Consider the following 19,039-nt stretch of genomic DNA (forward strand, 5'->3'; position numbering starts at 1 on the left):
ATAATTAGAAGGGAGGAGAGCAAAATTGATGAGCCCGAAGACAAGCAACTAAAAAAAAATCAGTGTATCTTGAAATTAGAACCTTAGTCTATTTGTGTTCCTGCCACAATATATCTGGAGTGTTGGCTGTTTTGTTGTAGTTTTATTTGAGAGATCGTCTCACGTATACCAGGTTAGCCCTAAACTCCATATATAGCAAAGGATGACCTTGAATGCCTTATCCTCCTGCCTCTAACTTCCAAGTTCTAAGATCATGGGCACATGTCACTTAGTTTGCTGTAAGAAGTTTATTTCTCAGTTCTGGAGCTGAGACCTGGTCTTACCTCCTGAATGGTGTCTTGAATGTTTCATTCAATCCTCAGAGATGAGTAAGGGTCCTCGGGAGGGCAGGGGAATCCTTATGTGGCTTTGAGTTTACAGATATATAAAATAGGCATACAAACCAACTATCTATTGATAATACACACACATACACACACATTAAACAAAGAGAACAAATTTCTTGAAAAACAATACATCAAATCTAAAGAAAATAACTGACAACTTAAAAAGTCTTCAGTCATTAAAATGACTGAATTCACTCTGTGCTTTTATGCCACAGTGAGGTGAGCAGCTTTGCCCCCTTCAGGCTCCCTGGCATGATCTTTTGCCTGACCAGAGTCCAAACAAAACAACATGACCAGGGACTGAAATGAAACTTCTGGTCACACCCCTAATGCAGGAGAATGTGCCTCACCTTAGTCACAGCCATGAAATGAAACGAACTTTGAACCATCACAAGGGAAGGGGAAAGGAAGTGAGGGCCACACAGTGAGATCTTGATCTTGTCAAAACAAAAAACCCCAAATAACAATAAAACCTTACCACGATGTCTAGGCATACTTTGGGGGAGGTGAAGATGCCTTAGGATGAACATGAAATGCAGTAACAAGGAAAGACAAAAGCTGTTAAGCTGCTATTAACCTAAATTCAACATTTTTTCCTTATAAGACATTAAGGAAGTGAAAGGACAGCTAAGGCTTCACAGAGAAACCTTGTCTCCAGAAACAAAGAAAGAAAGAAAGAGAGAGAGAGAGAGAGAGAGAGAGAGAGAGAGAGAGAGAGAGAGAGAAACAAAACAACAATAAAATGAAATAAAAACACAGGTCCACAGAAGGATCCATTCACAAATGTCTGTAGTAGCTTTATTCAAAATATCTCCACACTGTAAATACCCCAAATAGCCACCAACAGATACACAGATTAGCCAACAGTAGTACATTATTTAGTATAATGGCATAATAGGAATAATACTCATCAATTAAAAGGAATGAACTATTACAGAACACGTGTAAAAACATGTTAAGCTAAAAAAAAAAGCTCAACACATGAGTATGTCTCATCTGATTTAATTTACATGAAATTCTAGAACAGACAAAATTAATCCCCAGGGATGGAGTAGATCAGTGCTATCTGAGGCTGGGGGGTGGGTGGGAGACTGCAGGGGGAGACAATGCATGCCCTGGTGAAGGACATGTTCTGTCTTGCCTGGGGGGTGGTGGTGGTAGCAGTATTGCTATGTAAATGCCAAGGCTGAACTGTACAATATGGACAGGTGCATGTACGTAACTGTACCAAAGCAAGCAGCACACACTGCTGGAGCTGCAGACAAGAATCACCGGTACAAAGCCTACCTTCATAGTTGGATGTGAATTAAGATTCTATTTGTTTCTTTAGTAGCATGTTAGAGGGTCAACCTTTCACCAAATGAATGGCTGAATGAACCACAATATTAAGAGAAATAGACATAAATAATGAAGGAGAGTAACAGAAACCCATGAGGTAAGCTGGCTCCACAAGAGGGCACAGGTGGCTTCAAGTCAAATGACTAACTTCTGACACCATCCCACTGTTTGGTGGTGACATCTGAGTGATGGGACTCTGCCCAGGTACCCAAACACAAGTCCGACCAGGGGACTGAATCAACATGGTAAGTCTCTTACCAAATTGGAGAAAATCTCACAAATGGTTACATGTTCAGGAGAATATGATAGGCTCAACTTAGGAGCTCACTGTTAAAGAAACCAGCATATAACTTATAACTTATTTTTTAAAGTTTATTGCACTTAGAATTAATAAAAATCTTCAACTTGACTTTAGAGATTTAGGAAGAAAACATTTTTGCCAGGCCAGGGATGAGGCTGAGGGCCTCAGACACCCCAAGCATGCACTCTAGCATTAGGCTCCATCCTGATCCCCAGACAATTATCTTTAATGTATCATCACAAAGCAAATTATTCATTAAAACAAGTTTTTGTGAATGTTTTTCTTCTGATACCAGACCCTGCCTTGGTGGTAAAGCCACTAACACCTGGATCATACAATTCCTGTCCTTGAGAAATTTATTCTATTGGGGATGGGGGGCAGGATTCTATTTTTCTCTAAATTTTACTGTAGACTGGCTTATGACATGTTTTTTTGAAAAAAAGAATGCTACAGCAACAAAAACACTAGCTATTTTACCTCATTAAAGAGAATTCACAATGCACAATGTCTTGTTTTTAATCTTATTTATACATTCCTGTAACTCATCTAGATGCTTTTCACATCCCAATGGGAAGGGGAAAGTGGCCTCCTCCACCATCCTCCTGATGAGGACTCACTGCAGTCAGGAACCAGAGACCACCATTCTCTGCCCTTGACCCTACTGAGGAGCAGTGGCTCATCCCTGATACAATGGGGAAAGCAAACTGCAAAGGGCACCTGCACTCACTCATCCTAACTCCAAGGCTCCAGCAGCAACTCCTGAGGTGAAGCTGAAGATTAACTTCCCAGGTTTGTCTCTGAAATTTCATTTCATACACATACACAATGCACTTTTATTATAGCCACTCTACCTTGCCCACTCCCAACTTCTCCCAGACACTCCCATCCCTCTCCCAATTTCATATCCTCTTTTCCTTCTGTATAAGCCAGAGTCCAATTAGAGCTGCCCCTAGCCTCAGAGGTACAGGGCCACCACTGGCACAAAAGCAACTTAGAGATCGCACCACTGCAAACTGAGTCTCCCTTCCTAGCAGCCATCAACTGTCAACAGCTCCACAGCCAGAGGTGGGACCTCACCCCATCCATGCAGAATGTTCACTGGTTGGATGGTGTGCAGAAAGACAAAGTTGCACAATGGCCCCTCACGTCCAAGCTTACCACATTCTTTCCTGGCCTTGGCTTCTTCCTTGATGTTCCCTGAGCCTTGGGGAGGAGGGATGACAGAGATGTCCCATTTGAGGGGTCTGTCCTTTCTTGATGTAGTATCAAACAGTGTATCTTTAGGATTCCTTTGTATCCACACCACACTGCTACGAGCTGGGTATCAGGTTCATCCAACATGTCAATTAGTCCTTATCTTAGTAATGCTTATGGATTCAGAACCCCAGGTCCTGGGTGGGTTATACCTCCAGGAAAAAGGAAGTCTAGATCCTTACACAGAGCCTCTTTATTTCCCATTTCCATTCCCCAGAGCACTTGTTAATGTCAACTAGTAAATGGAAAAGGATTTGCTGAGTGAGAGATCCTTATAGCAACACTCACATCCAGCAGTCTAACCCTGGGTGTCAGGGATGCTCTCAGCTTTTACAACCCACATAACCTCTGTGTCTTCAGTGACACTAATTTAAATAAAGGATAGTTTGTGCTATAACATTTAAGTGTTTAATAGCAGTCATGATCAATGTTTATTGTTTTTTGCATAAATAGCCAATAAAATATCTTTACACCAATATACTTATTTTACAACACCCACCTTTCTTCATGGGGGTGTTTGTGGTATTTTTTTTTTTAAAGGCAGTAGGAAGAGAGGGAAGAAATGAAGGATGAGGTTTCAAAGTGTATCTCAGGTAGACTTAAGTATTTGGCAACTATTCCCTTCATTTAAAGTCAGCTTTATAACTTGGAAATGCATAAGTACAGTGCATCCACTTTATTTAACAGAGATGTGCCACCTAGGTGCCCCAAGTTTATATCTAGTATTATCCAGATTCGTGTCTATAGGCTTATTAAACAGTAGTATTAAATGACACGCATCAAGATCTTTAAACAATCTCATATCTGGATTGAATATGAAGAGCTGACATTTAAAAAATTATCATTTATTTATTCATTATTAAAACCTGATAATGCCCCAGAGAGTAAGGCGCCTATGTATAAGAAGATAATATAGTTTTATTAACCAGCCATTATGTAAATCATATACATAGCCACTCATGTATTAGATTGTTCAGGCTGATGTTCCTAGTTGAACAAAGTCCTGCAAGTCCTCCACCACTATTGCAGAGCCAGCCACTCCCAGAAAGGAGCCATCTTCATATTAGTATTTCTTGGCTAGTCTCAGTATTGTTAAGCACAATGGATTTTTTTTTCCCCCTTAATGAATATGAGTGGATTAAGGCAAAAGGACACAGACCAGCTTCTTCCATAGCTTATCTTCTATCTTATTTAAAGTTCTTATTGGGGCTGTACAGGCTGCAGATCTGCTGGTTGCAAAGATACAAGTTGTCCCTGGACCAATGTCTGACACATTAGCCATGAGATTACAATCTTGGTGCTCCCAGCATTTTCCCTCAGTTTATCGTCAGGACTACTCTTCAGCATGACACACAATGCTGACATTCAAATGACACCACTTAGTTGCTATGTATCTTGGCTGTGTGTAGATTATTTCCTTATTTAAAATATTTAATAATTGGGCAATAATCTACTTAGTCTTTGTAAACTCTCCATTGCACAATTTTTCATTTTTACAGCCATTTTCTGCTAGGCTGTTGAATTCTCCTTCTGCCATCTTCCTCACATAACTAAGTGGGCCTTTCCCTTCAAAGGAAGAAGGATTTTTAAAAGAGCCTCCAATTCTATCCCACAATGTGAAATACTGTCCATAGTTATAGTCAAAAAACATGTGGTGGTCTGTGTGATGAGCTGACCCATTAATATATGGCCTTAACATCTGGGGGACACGAAAATCACCGTCGTGAATAGAAATGGTCCAGACATTAACCAAGACATATAAACCTAAGTAGACAACCTTGTGTAGTGGAAAGACAAAGGGGTATATATGGTAAGGGAGACTCTGGAGGAAGCCATCCACAGGGTGAAAAGCATGACTTGCAAATGGAGTGGGGATCTTCCAAATATGATGCGGCTTATGTATGCGCTGAGGAGGAAAAGGATATGGTTAGAGCCATAGGCAAACTTAGCTTCCCCTCCTGGTACAGATATGCCCTTCTTCACCCCCAAGGTTAGACCTGTAAGACAGGCCCTCCAGACCCACAAAGAAAACTATAAATAAAATACGTACAGGCCCTGTGATGAGTGATGACCAGAGAGCTTCTTGGGCATTTAATACCAACAAGAAAAAGTCTTAGACTCTAGAGTACAGACTTTATAATACTGAGATGTGTGATATCTTTCCCTTTCTCTCCCCTTTAAATGAGTCTACCTTGTAGAACAGTCTATGGTGCAGGCCTCTGTGAATCCAGTAGATCAGCATGTCTGTGAAAAACAGGAACGATACTACACTAACGATGAGATGAATCCAGCCTAAAAGAGACCACACAGAACAAGAGTCAAAGTTTTGCTCCAGAATTAGTGTTCCCTTTCCACATGTCCACATAAATGCAAAACGGGATCCTATACTCAAGCATGGTCAACACATTAGAGGGTCAGCTCCTTTCACTACACAGAACCGATTCCATCCCTACTCCCCCTCACCTAGCAGCTTGAAATGGTCCAACTTTCATTAATTCTGCCATTTTAATTACATCTTGAGCTGCTGTACAAAACCATAAAAATTGCCCATACAGTATTTCATTTTTTTTATGACTTAACTTTATTATTTTGCTTATTTGGTTTTTGATACAGGTTTTCTCTGTGTAGCTGTGGCTGTCCTGGAACTCACTCTGTAGCCCATAAAAGGGGTGCACCACCACCAGCCAGCTATTAACTTTATTGTTTTGAATTACGTGAATGCCTGTGCTTGTGCATGTGAAAGCTCTGGGGTCCCTGTGGCTGGAGTTTCTAGCAGTTGTGAGCCACCCAATGTGGGTGTCAGGAACTAAACTCAGTGCCTCTTTACTGCTGAGTCATCTTTCTAGTGCAATTATTAATTAAACTACAAAAAGATACCCATGAGAAAGGACATTCTTACTGCTTTCCTTTATATTAGCATTCCTAAATCCTATCTTTGTGCACTACCTCCTTGCCTGGAGCTTAATTTCGTACTAAATACCTTCACTAGAAATTCCCCCAGGGAATCCTTTTTGAATATTTCCAGCCTCATCCTCCTGAGATTTTGCTCCAACCAGGCTGATGCACTCAACCTCCCCCTGTGCCTGAGGCATCTTACCACTGACTCGGGCTCACACTGACCCAACAACAAGTCTAGAATGCCCTCTCCCTGATTTTGCTCATTCCCTCATTCATTGTCAAAGCCTCTTCTAATTAACCACCTCTACTTTGAGAGCACAGCTCTGGTATCAGCAAGCTGGGGCTCAAGCCTCAGGACCACCATCTATTAGCTGAGCACATAGGCAGGTTCTCAACGCTTTCTTCCCTAATATGCCCTCCTAAAAGCAGCCCAGCAACAAGACTTATTCTGCAGAGTTGCTGAAGAAAAGCAGTGGGCTGAGACAGGGCAGAGCTGCCCACTGCTGCTGGCACCTGTCAATCTCAATGAATGCTACTCTGCTTTCCTACATTCTGGATGTCAGGAACAGGTCTTGAAGGAACTTCAGAACAGCACAGAGGACATGTCACTGCAAGACTGCCTTTAAAAGTAGAAAATCTAAAGCTCTAAATGTAGGGATCAATTTCTCAATTCTGGACAGACACAATGAACTACTAAAACTAATATACTCTGACGACAATATTTACAGATATGAAACCATGACCACAAGTATTAAAACCATCAGAATACAAACTGTATACACAGTGTTTCGTTTCTGCAATGTAATCAAGGAAGCAGGCAGACACAGATGAGGAGGACAAGAGAGACATATAGCCAAATGACAAATGGCTTCTTGTTTCTAAGCAGCAAGACAGTTACTGTGACTTTTAGTAACTCTCAAATACTACTGGAATTACTTTCCCAGCAGTTTGAAATAAATACAAGGGCCCATCCTGATCTGTATTCCCTTAGGCACAATGTCACCCAAAACTGACTTTAATAATGACAGTGAAGTTAAGAAAGTCCACATGTGTGGTGAGACAGGAATGGAAAAAGCACAACAGTCAAAACACCTGGGCAGTTTGAAAGAAAGGAGAAAGAGGCATCTTGGTGCTTTAAAGAAAGTTAACCGTAAGACAATCATGGAGGCCCACTTTGCAAATGTAAAGCCAGCCTGGGATACCTAGCAATACTCTGTCTAGAAAGAAGAAAAGGAAAAAGAGGGAGAGGGGGTAAGGAAGGCAAGAAAAGAAAGGGGAGAAGGGAGGAAGGCAGGCAGGCTGGGGAGATGGCCCAATCAGGAAAGTGCTTGCCTCAAAAGCATGAGGACCTGAGTGTGATCCTTAGGAACCACATAAAAAATGCTGGATGTAGGGATGTGGATTTGGAATCCCAAACATTGGTGAGGTAGAAACAGCCTGGAGCTAGCTGGCCAGCCAGTCCAGACCAATTGGTAAGCTCCAGGCCAATGAGAGAACCTGTCTTTAACTCCAGCACTTGGGAGGAAGAGGCAGATGGATAGATCTCTGTGTTATTTGCTCTATTTAAGTAAGCTCCAGGCCAGCCAGGGGAAAAAAAAAAAAAAAAAAAAAAAAAAAAAAACCAAACCCACCATCTCCCCTCACCGTGCAAAAGTCAACAATAAAAACCCAGGAAGTAAAGAGTATTCCTGAAGATGTTTGAGGTAGCCCTCTGGCCTGTTGCATGCATGAACATACATGCATACACAAATGAGCAAAGAATGAAAGAACAAACAACAAAAGGGGATTCTACAAACTTGTACTTAGACCCTCCTTGTATCTGCTTACCACTTGGAAAGTCTCCTATGTCATCATAGAGCTTACTGTAGCCTCTCAACTCCAGCAGGAACAATGAAATGGTAGGGATACTTATCCAGGGCAAAGACTTAACCGTGAACATGATCTCTCGAGAGACTTGATTCTGAAGATAAAAGTTCCAGTTATTTAAAAGTCACAACATCTGTCCAATAAAACTGTCATAAAGTTGACTGGGGTTGGATTTTTAAATATTTTCTGTCTGTACTTGGACTCTGGCTCATGTCAGGCAAGAATTCTACCACTGAACTATATTCCTACCCCTCAAGTTTCTCTTTCTTTTCCGCAGATTTTATTTCACATTTTATTTTTAATAATAATATGTGTATGTGTATGTGCGTGCATGCATGCATTCATGTATACGCGGGCCCGTGTGTGTGTGTGTGTGTGTGTGTGTGTGTGTGTGTGTAGATATGTGCGTGTGAGTGCAATGTCTGCAGAGGCTAGAAGACCCCAGGGAGCTGGTGTTCCAGGAAGTTGTCAACATGGGTGCTAGGTACCGAACCTGAGTGCTCTTCAGAAGACATACGCACTCTTAACTGTTGAGTCCACTCTGGGGCCCACTTTTTTACTAAAAAGTCAATTTCCAAACTTTTCCTGTGGAAATTTTAATACACAGGAAAGTACAAGAAAAGTGTTCCTTTATACCAACCAAAGGCAGCAGCAAGTACCTTTACTTCTGACTTCTCTCTTCCTCACCAAATCTATATGCTGTTTATAATCTTTATGGAATAATCTTTAAATGAACTTCCTTCCTTAGCTCCTTTCAGTCCAGGGACTATCTGACAAATACCAGTGGTGGTCACAGAAAATTGTTCCAAGCTGCTGGACTTGAACCCCCAGCTCAGCCACAAAAACACACATGGTAAAAATACCTTTCATCTTACAAAAGCCAGAGAGTGAAATATTTACATAAGCACAATAACTACACACATACATTTATTCATCAATATCAGTAAAGTAATTCTCATCTACATACATGGGAAGTAAGATTTCCAGGCTAACAGAAAATGAGATCCATTTATTATTTAGAATGCAAGAAGGAAAGAGGTGATTAACCCTTATAAAAATATATAACCCTTTCGAGGAACTGTTTTCAAAAACTTTATTTACGTATAACCAGTTTAACTGAAAAATTCACAAATACATTATATCATTATTTTTAAGGTAACAGAAGCTAGAAAATCTCTTACCTTTAAAAACTGAGGATGCTTCATTAATGAATGATCATAGACAAAATAATAGCTCAGGGTTGCACAGAAGAAGTAGAGGATATAAGCACCCAGGTTCGTGACAATCAGGAGACTAATAGTTTGTCGGACGATGTTGTCCTCTGGCCACGTGGCTGGATACACATATGGAGTAAAGAAGTAGTGATCGGCAACATTGAGAACCAGGTCCATCGCAGCCCCTGCAGGACAAGTGTGTGGCAATTCACTCCTCACATCTCTATAATGTTTCAGAAAAGCTCTGTGTACGGTTTCTGGACTAAGAGCAATCTTACATAACACAGACATGGCCACCAGCCTCCCCAGGTGCCATCTTTGGCAGCAAAGGAGAGTACTGATTAGGTCATCATCCCCAATCAATTAATTAAACATTAATCACATGGCAAGGTCAGGATTCCCAAGTGATGGAGCAACATAGCAAGATACTTTTGGTAAGATTTCTTACTTGTTTATCAACCTAAGTTTTAGCTATTACCACAAATAACTTTAGCAATTTTCCCATAAGGGTTTACAACTTAGCCATTCATGCTGTGATACTATCCTCAGGCAAACTCATTTAATAACCTTCCAGTCATTTCCAAATCATGCCACCAGAAGTAACATGATCAGGGTGCAGCATTTCTTCAAGGGTAGCCTCCCCTGAGTTATCCTGATGAGGTTAAATATCAGTGTCTTTTGAGTTAGAATATCCTTCAGATGGGCTAGGGAGATGGCATAGTCAGCCAAGTGCCTGCCTTGCAAACAAGAGGAACTGAGTTTGGAGCCCCAAAACCCAGGTGAAGAGCAGGGCATGGTGTCTTGTGTCTAAATAATCCCACGGAAGGCAAGATGGGAGGGAGATACGGGAGAACCCTGGAACTTCCTGGTTGGCTAGCTCAGCCTACTTAGGAATCTCAGGCCACTGAAAGACCCTATCTCACACACAAGATGGAAGGTACCCAGGACAACAATTGAAGTTGTCTTCTGACCTACACATGCACACACACATGCGCACATGCACACACACACACACACACACACACACACACACACACGCGCACATGCACACACACACACACACACACACACACACACACACACACGAATTCTCATACATATAAGCACACAGAGAAAAAAATATTCCAACTATCTGCTGGCTTATCACTGTCTGTTCACATGGTAAACATTCCTTTTTAAAGATTTCTTTTTATTTTATTTTATGTGGATATGTTTGCCTAAATATATGCCACATGAGTGCGTGCAGGTGCCTGCAGAAGCCAGAAGAGGATTCTGTCTCCCCTGAATCTGGGGTTATAGGTGTTGGCAAGCTGCCTGACTGGAACTGAACTTGGGTCCTATGCAAGTGTTCTTTCTTAACTGCTGAGGCCATCTCTCCAGCCCTAGCAAACATTTATTACTGCTGATCTACCAACACTATTTCACGGTAAGCAATGTTGAGACTAGTTCTTTGTGGACAAACTATTCTAGGACATTATGATGGTCAGGCCTATGTTAAGTATGGGACAATATATAAACACTTGATTTTGTAAGCACTACACTGCTTGGTGAGAAAGACTGTCTTGAAGATACAGTGGAGAAAAAGAAAATGCTGTAAAAATTCTTTTTAACATGAAGTTAAGGAGGAGAATGTACAAAAGAGTTGTCTAGGCAGAAGGAAAGTTCCCAAGTACCTCTCACCAGACTTTGAGATATCTTTCACTGTGCCACTTTCTTCATTTCTAAGCTTTTCATTCTTAATGCTGGTATCAACTATTGATATGAATGAACAGTTCTGCATTTACGCCATTTGGTTTCATGATCAATGCAACCACTAGTGACACCTATATACTCTTTTACTGTCAAGCCCATTTTATCAAACATGGTTAGTATTTCATTTTTCTCTCCTAGGCAGTATTTTGGTCACCGTCACTTCCAGTTAAAATTCAACTGTTTGCTTTGCCAGTCCAAAAGTCACAAGTCTCTTTCAGTAGGATGTGTCAGAAACATACCACATACCAGCAGCACCCTCAATACTGTCCAGTGCGGTACTGACAGCAGTTTCAACTTTGGTGCCACCCAGTAGGCTCTCTTCACCTACTTTTGACATTTTCACATGGCAGTAAATCAAAAGTTAACAAAGCAACAAAAAAGCAAAACACTGCCTGAAGCACATACCTGGTATGTTACCCAAGAAACAACAGGTGTATGTCAGTCACTTGGAGTCAGGAGCTGTCATCAGATGAGTCCAAATGTTGAACCTATGGCAAAAACAAAGCAACTGTTTGGTTCTTGGGGCTTTCAGGCTTTGCAGCAGTGACTGCTCCCATATTAAGTACACTTTTAAAAGCAGGATGCTTTCAAGGAGAAACTGTGTGTGTAACCTGGAGCAGATTGATTAACTGCTCTCTATAGGTATGGAACTGTTTTATGTATCCTCTGATGATGGAGGGCAGTGCCTCCAGAATCCCCAGGATCAATGTCTTCAACTCAATAGGAAAGAGAAGAAATCTTGGTGCATATTTAATTCCTATCTACCTTGAGTGATACTGAGCATAGCTTCATATATTTGTAATAAATTACACTTTTTCTGTGGGTGGTCTGGATCTTTTCCTTTGCTCACTTTCCCCTTCAATGTTTCAGTTTCATTAAAAATATCTGCTACCTCTCCTCCTTTCCCTCCAGCTCCATTACTCAAGCCACCCACCCTCCACAACTTTCCGAGTAGCCTAACCCAGAGGTTTGTAGCACCACACGTAGCTATGATCTTATATACTAAGAGGCTTAGCTCTTTGCTTATGGGACGAATCACAAATGCTTTCTCTCACTTTGTCATGGAAAATTAATTTACATAAGTGTTAGGTATTCTGATATTCATTGTATATGCCACTGATCCTTCAAAAACACCCAATTTAACTGCTATACAGTAATAAACACCCACATGTTCATATAATATTGTATGTAATTTTAAGGGTTAAATCCCTTAAAGTCAGAGGTTTTATGGACTATCAGTTAACCAGGCACTGCTTGACACTGAAGTTTACATGAAATCTTATATTGCCTTTGCAGAAAAGAAGCATTTTGCCCCTTCAAAAGATAATCATCGGAACTCGAAGAAACCATTCTGAGCAAGATAACCCAATCACAAAACGACAAACATGAAAAAAAAATATGGTGCCAGGTACCACAAGAGTAACAAAACTGTGCTGTTTTCTGGGATTTTGTTTTTTACTTTTTTTTTTTTTTTTTTTTTTTAATGGAGTGTGCTGGATGTCTCTACAATTTTGTTCAAATGACTGCAGAACCTGGAAAAGATGTTGCTGCTATTGATGCATAACATACTGCCATTATTGGTCTTTTTTATATAAATATAAATATATATACATATATAATTTTAATTTTTGGAAACTTTAGATGTGCTGTCAACTTTGGAAAAAGTATCCTAGTTTACCGTGTTGAGTTGGCATTGTACAAAAATTAACAGCCATATTGGTCTAGAAATATTGAAGTTAATTTTTTTCCATTTGTACAGGGGTAACGCACTGTATTAAATATGTAAGGTCTTAAAAAAAAAAAAAAGAAGGGATTCTGAGAGCCCATCCTATATGAAGGGATGCTCTCTTGGCCTGGAAACATGGGGAAGGGCCTAGGCCTGGCCCAGGATGATGTGGTAGACTTTGGGGAGCCCCTTTAGAGGACCTTACCCTGACTGGGGAGTGGAGGGGGGATGGCTAGGGGCAGGAGGGATGTTGGGGGGAGGGAGAGGGAGAAGGGATTGACATGTGAAACAAGCTTGTTCCTAATTTGAACTAATAAAAGAATAAAATAAAAAAAGAATAAAGGAAAAAAATAATTATCAATTAAAGAGGCAGGGGCTGTAGTTCAGTGATATTTCTCCAGCGTAGTATGTCCAAAGCCTTGGTTCCTTCCCCAGCATCAGATAAATAAGTAAATAAATACACTATTATACTCAGATTACTTAAAATTATTATATTCTTCTTCACTAAAAGAAAAAGCACAGAAACGATAGCCAGCATTGACATATTTTTCAAAGCCTGAATATTATTAGCCCCTCCCCCTCCCCGCGGAGGTCTTGGCCTTGTATCCCGGAACTTCAATTCTCCTGCTTCAGCCTCCTGAGCTCTTGGATTCCCAGCACCACATCTCATCTGACTTTTACACATTTGGAGGGATAATGTAGAGGTTTTCTCATCTAATTCTCACAAGTCTATAAGGTATGCACTTGCATAATCTTAGTATACAGGACAGTGAAGACAGGAATAATTTAAATAGCCTTGCAAGGAGTAGTCGATGTGATGTAAAACCCAGAGCTTGCTCCTTCTACATTGTTACCTCTATAAAGTCACACATATGAATAAGAAATTCTGAGTTCTTCACACTTATTACATAATGAGTGCAAAAAAAAAAAATCCCAGTAATAGACCAAGGGTCATAAGGCTGTTATTAACAATTAATTTAACAAAACAACTGATGGTGACATACTCAGCTAACCCACAAAGTTTTGACCCCAATCACTTTGCAAACCGGTAACTTCTCCAAAGAGGCCATGTTTTCACTTGGACCACCTTCGAATTTACTTGGCAATAAAGCAGTGTACAAGAACTTTTTTTTTTTTTTTTTTAAATGCGAAAGTACACAGGACTTCAAAACTGCAGTGACTACTGGCCCACCATCCTCACTAGGTCTCAGGTTCTCAACCTCATCTCTTCTCCAGGTGAAGCACATCGCAAAGCACTAGCGTTTCCCATCTCTCCCTGGATGTGGGATCCACAACAGGCAACCTCCAGCACTGGCGGGGACCCAGCCCTTCCGGGTCGGTGTCCTTCCCTGGCCCGTAATAGCCCTGTCCACATCGCAGGCCCCTCGGCCCAAGGTGCCCACCCGGCCACCACCCCATGCCACCTGCGCCTCTAGCGGGGACCGCCACACCTGTGCGGAGGATGTTCTTCCACCTCCTGGCAGACAAGGATCCCTCGCGATCGCTCGCAGGTCCTCCCACTCGCGGATGTCCAGCTGCCAGCACAGGGAACCTACCTGCAGGGCCAAAGCAGTTCGGTACACCGCTTTCACTACACCAGCCGAGACTGGAGCTGGAGAGCCCGAGACACCGCCCGCTCAGCAGAACCCCGCCCACGTGCAGGCAGTCCGCCAATCAGCAGCTTGCGCCATAAGCTGATGTGACGGCGGATCGCGCGACCTGGAGCGGCGCGGCCTCCGTGGTCACGTGGTCACCGCTCGCGAGCTCCGCCCCCCGGCCGAGTCCGCCGGGACTAACCAGGCGCTGTGGGCCGCCCATCTGAATGCTGCTGGTTGGAGCATGCTCTCCTGACCACTCTCTTCCCGCCGGAATTCATGCAAACGACCCGGTAAAGGAAGATCAATGGCGTTCCCTTTGAAGTTAATGGCAGAGGCATTTGTCCCATGTTTGTGGCTCTAACATTCATCAATCTCCTTTTATGTAACATTGAAAGGTTAGCATCTGCATAAAATCTGAAAATTGAAGACTATATGTAGCTTAGTAAATTAAAAAGCAATTATTTACGAAGATAAAAAAAGAAAAAAGTTATGATCTGACCGAACCAGATTTACGTAGGTGTTTAAATACTGACAAGTTGTAAATAGGAAGAAAAAAATGAATTTAAATATCAAACTGGCTACTTATAACTCAAGAATCTAGGCAGCAATGCATTCTCTGAAATACAAGAGCTCCCCGAAGGTGACCAGTAGAGATTGGCTGTGTCAGCTGCAAGGAAATGAACCTTAGAAGAAAGGGCCAAACAAAGATGGGTGCTTTCAAAGTTGCATTTAGAGAGGGTTTACCTGTTCCTATTGGATGCTGTCCTTGTTTTGTTTTGTTTTAATGGAAAGGGTGGGGTACTTCAAAAATCAGTTTGATTAAGTAACATTGAGCATGACAGATTCCATTCTGGCTTGGTCTAATCTCCTAGATCTCTGAGACAACAGCCTAGTTCAAAACAATGACCCCTCTATAAATTTCATTTAATATGTGTGTTTTCCAGGGTTCTCTAGAGGAACAGAGCTGGTAAAATGAATACATACACAAATAATATATGAAACCAACTTATATTAAAATAATAAGTGGTTAAACACCTGAGGGGTTGATGGCCCAGTAATTGTTCCATCCTGAAAGCTGGTTACCTCACCAGCCAGACTACAGTGGCTGGCTCACATTGAAAAAAATAAACAGCCTGGTATATGGTCTGTCCACAAGGTTGGGTACTTCAGCAATCCCAGTCTAGCACCAAAAACCTGAAAGGTTTCTGGAGAGTCCCTGGTCCTCTGTTAACAATGGAACTGGTTTTTGCTATCAGGGAAGGAATCAGTAGCAGTAAAGTCAGTGGCAAGGGGAAGATGGAAGGCCAATCAAGTTAAAGGGAAATAGTCTTCCTTCTGCCCTGCCCCTCCCCCTTTTTAATTGAAGGGGGGGACTATTACCAAACAAACAAACAAACAAACATTTAAGGTAGCTTCTTTCATATCAATTAAGACAGATCAGTGAGGTTCCCTACTCAGTTAATTCTAATTTATGGCAAGTCGTCACTAAAGCCAGCCATCACACAAAGGTAAAGCAAATCTGTGCAGAATTAAGCAGGAATACGTGTGCAAACTAGAGGTGTCCCTTGGTTTGAGAGAATGGGTTTTGCATTGTTGCAGTGGATCTGGTACATTAATTCTCCACTGGGGCTTCAACTACAGTGGTTCCCCAAAGTCCTATCTCCCAACCTCAGCGTCAACATTATCTGGGCATTTACTGGAAATGTAGATGTGGATGTTATGTTTCAATGTTAAAAGTTACCTGATGACTTCCGTTCTGATTCCTTATATAAACAAGCTGTTCCCACACACCCAGGCCAGCCTTTAGTTTATTTATAGAATAAAATACTGTTCAACACTAGGATGCAAGTGGAAGCCAATTCAGTTTCTAAGCATATCTTATCATTTTGTCTCCTGACATTCCTGTGGTGATTAACCTTGGTTTTCAATCTTTTGGATTAATAAACACATAAGAGGGGGCTGGTGAGATGGCTCCATGGTTAAGAGCACTGACTGCTCTTCCAGAGGACCTGAGTTCATTTCCCAGCACCCACATGGCAGTTCACAAATATATGTAACTCCAGTTTCTGGAGGCACCAGGCACACCCACAGTACATAGCTGTATATACAGGCACACACACACACACACACACACACACACACACACACACACACACACACACACACCAATACTAATAAACAAAACACCTAAGAGATTAGTAAGGCAGACAGCATGGTGTAGCATTTCTATCCAATTATGAGGCTCTGACTTAATAATGGTATCATCCATTGATGGATTCAAAATCTAAGGACAATTTCAAGACAGTAGAACAGTGCAATGTAGGGACTGGTGGGAGGAAGGTGACTGGTGAGGGAAACCTTGCCCTGGTTTCCTTTCTGTATCTCTTTCTCTGCTTCCTGACCACTTCCTCCTCACCATGATGGACTAACACCTCTGAAACAGTGAGCCACAAAAAGGGATACCTCCCCTAAGCTAATTATGGAAATTATTGTGTCCCAGTGATTCAAAGTCTGACTAATATAATCCCCTTTAGTTGACTGGTTTTCAAAAAAAAAAAAAAAAAAAAAAAAAAAAAAAAAAAAAAAAAAAAAAAACTTTTCAGAAACAACTGGGAAATCCGACCTGGATGCCTCTGTGGGAAAACTAGCTGGAGTCACATTTGCTGCTTCTTTTACACGGCACTTGGCCTTCTGGTTTAGATGAAGCACCACAACTCTTAGCAACTTCTGAGTTGTGCCATTTCCCTGGTAACAGCAGTCGTGGGATTGTGGACCTTCTGACCTAGTATCTTGTTATTAGGAAGAGAAAATACTTTACCTATGAAATTAAAAATGAGTGAGAAGAATAAATGGTGAAATAAAGTGTCTCTGTGTGTACTGTGTGTATGTATATGATGTGCAAGGGTGTGCATGTAGCCCTTAGAAGACAACTTTCAGAAGTCAGTTCTCACCTTCCACACTCTTCTGAGGCAGGATTTCTCTTGATTCTGATCCCTCAATGTGTAAGAGCTTTTGAAGGAGGATAATCCCCAACACCCACATAAAAAGCTGGACATGTTGGTATGTAATTGTAATCCTATCCCCAGGGAAATGAAAACAGGAAGATCCCTGGGGTTTTCTGTCTAGCTGGCCCAACCTAATTAGTGAACCACTGGTTTGTGAAAAACCCTGTCTCACAAAACAAGACAGGTGTCTATTGAAGAATGACATTAACCTCTTCATGAACCTGGGAGTGCGTGCACGAACGCACACACACACACACACACACACACACACACACTGAGGAAACTGTACAGGATCTTAAACATCAGAAAGGAGAGTCATTGGATAATATTTTTTTTTAGCACAATCGGTCTAGAGAAGATGAGAAAATAAAGTTACAGTTTGAATATGGGTAGTGTCCCCAAAGGCCCATGGTTAAGGTCTTGATCCTTATAGTGGTGCTTCTAGGTGTTGCAATCTTTAGGAGGTAGTATAATCAGAGATCCTTGGGCCATTGAAAACAAAGAAACACATATATTTAAAGGGGTTTTGTTCGAGTGGCTTGTGGGCTGTGGTCTGGGTAGTTCAACAGTGGCTGTCCTTTGATGCAAAGAAGCTTTCAGTTGTTTAGTGCACAAGACTGGACATCTCAGAATCCCAACCTGGTGCTGGAGTCCCGCAGGATTCCTAAAGAGCTGCTGGTCTTCAGTACACAGAGGAATGCCTCAGCAACAGAATAGATGAACTTGTTATGGGGAGTGAGGGAAGGCAAGCAAAAAGGAAAAGCTCTTCCATGTCCTTGTATGTGGGCTGCCACCAGATGGGGTAGCCAAGATTTAGAGTAGTTCTCCCTCCTCAAATATTCCATTCAAAAAGTCCCTCATAGGTGTGTCCAGTGGCTTGGGTTTTAGTTGACTCTGATCCAGTCAAGTTGACAACCAAAATTAGCCACACACCCTGGAAGGAAGCAATGGAACCCTGGCCCATTCTCCCTCTCTCTGCTTTTTAGCTCCCGGTGTAAGCAGTTACTCCACACATGCTCCCCACCATCAACATCTGGCACCATCAGCAGAGGCCAAAAGCATCAGAACACCCATGTAGGGCTGGACACCTGCACAGCTTCAGAACCATGTACTGCACAAACCTTTTCTCTTTATCAGCTAGTTGACTAGCTGAGAAATACAGAAAGTTGGAACCAAAGAGGGGACCACTATCATTCAATTGAAAAGGTAGAGGAGCCTTTGGGATGGATTTATGGGAAGACTATGGAGGGTTCTGGATGGACAAGCTAGAGTAAACCTAAAATGCTATTAAGAGGGAAGGATATATGGCTCCATGGTTGATAGCACACACTGCTCTTCTAAAGGACCTGAGTTCATCCATCCTACACTTTTAAAGTATTTGAGTTCATCTCCCAAGTACCCAGGACAGGCAGCCCACAGTCACTTTTAACTTCAGCCTCAGGGGATCTGATGCTTTTGGCCTCAGCACTCTCTAGTGCATACACGAACATGTGCAAACATGCAAACACACACACTCACTCACTCACACACACAGATTTACAATACCCATACAGTGAAATACACATGTATACACATATACATACACAGAGACACACACACATAGTTACACACATGCACATACCTGTACATACACACAAATATACACACATACGTTTGATTAAAAATAAAATAAGTCTTAACAAATAAATACTGCTAAGAGGA

At 41.7% G+C, this 19,039-nt stretch overlaps 1 protein-coding gene across 2 annotated transcripts; it reads right to left on the reverse strand.

The window, feature by feature from the left end:
* Positions 1-1,158: 1,158 nt before the first annotated feature.
* On the reverse strand, positions 1,159-14,436 carry Sc5d (sterol-C5-desaturase). Of its 2 annotated transcripts, none has more exons than XM_027411877.2 (6): positions 14,292-14,436; positions 11,415-11,497; positions 9,225-9,442; positions 8,005-8,137; positions 5,471-5,571; positions 1,159-5,185 (listed from the first exon to the last, which is right to left on the reverse strand). In XM_027411877.2, exons 3-6 carry the CDS (start codon positions 9,432-9,434, stop codon positions 4,730-4,732), a joined length of 900 nt encoding a protein of 299 aa, XP_027267678.1. In that variant the 5' UTR covers positions 9,435-9,442; positions 11,415-11,497; positions 14,292-14,436; the 3' UTR covers positions 1,159-4,729. The 2 variants fall into 2 exon arrangements, with proteins under 2 accessions (XP_027267678.1, XP_027267677.1); XM_027411876.2 differs by having other exon boundaries at positions 14,187-14,354.
* Between the last annotated feature and the right edge of the window lie 4,603 nt (positions 14,437-19,039).

The sequence above is a fragment of the Cricetulus griseus genome, chromosome 4 (genome assembly GCF_003668045.3).
Source record: "Cricetulus griseus strain 17A/GY chromosome 4, alternate assembly CriGri-PICRH-1.0, whole genome shotgun sequence".
NCBI classification, from domain to species: Eukaryota; Metazoa; Chordata; class Mammalia; order Rodentia; family Cricetidae; genus Cricetulus; species Cricetulus griseus.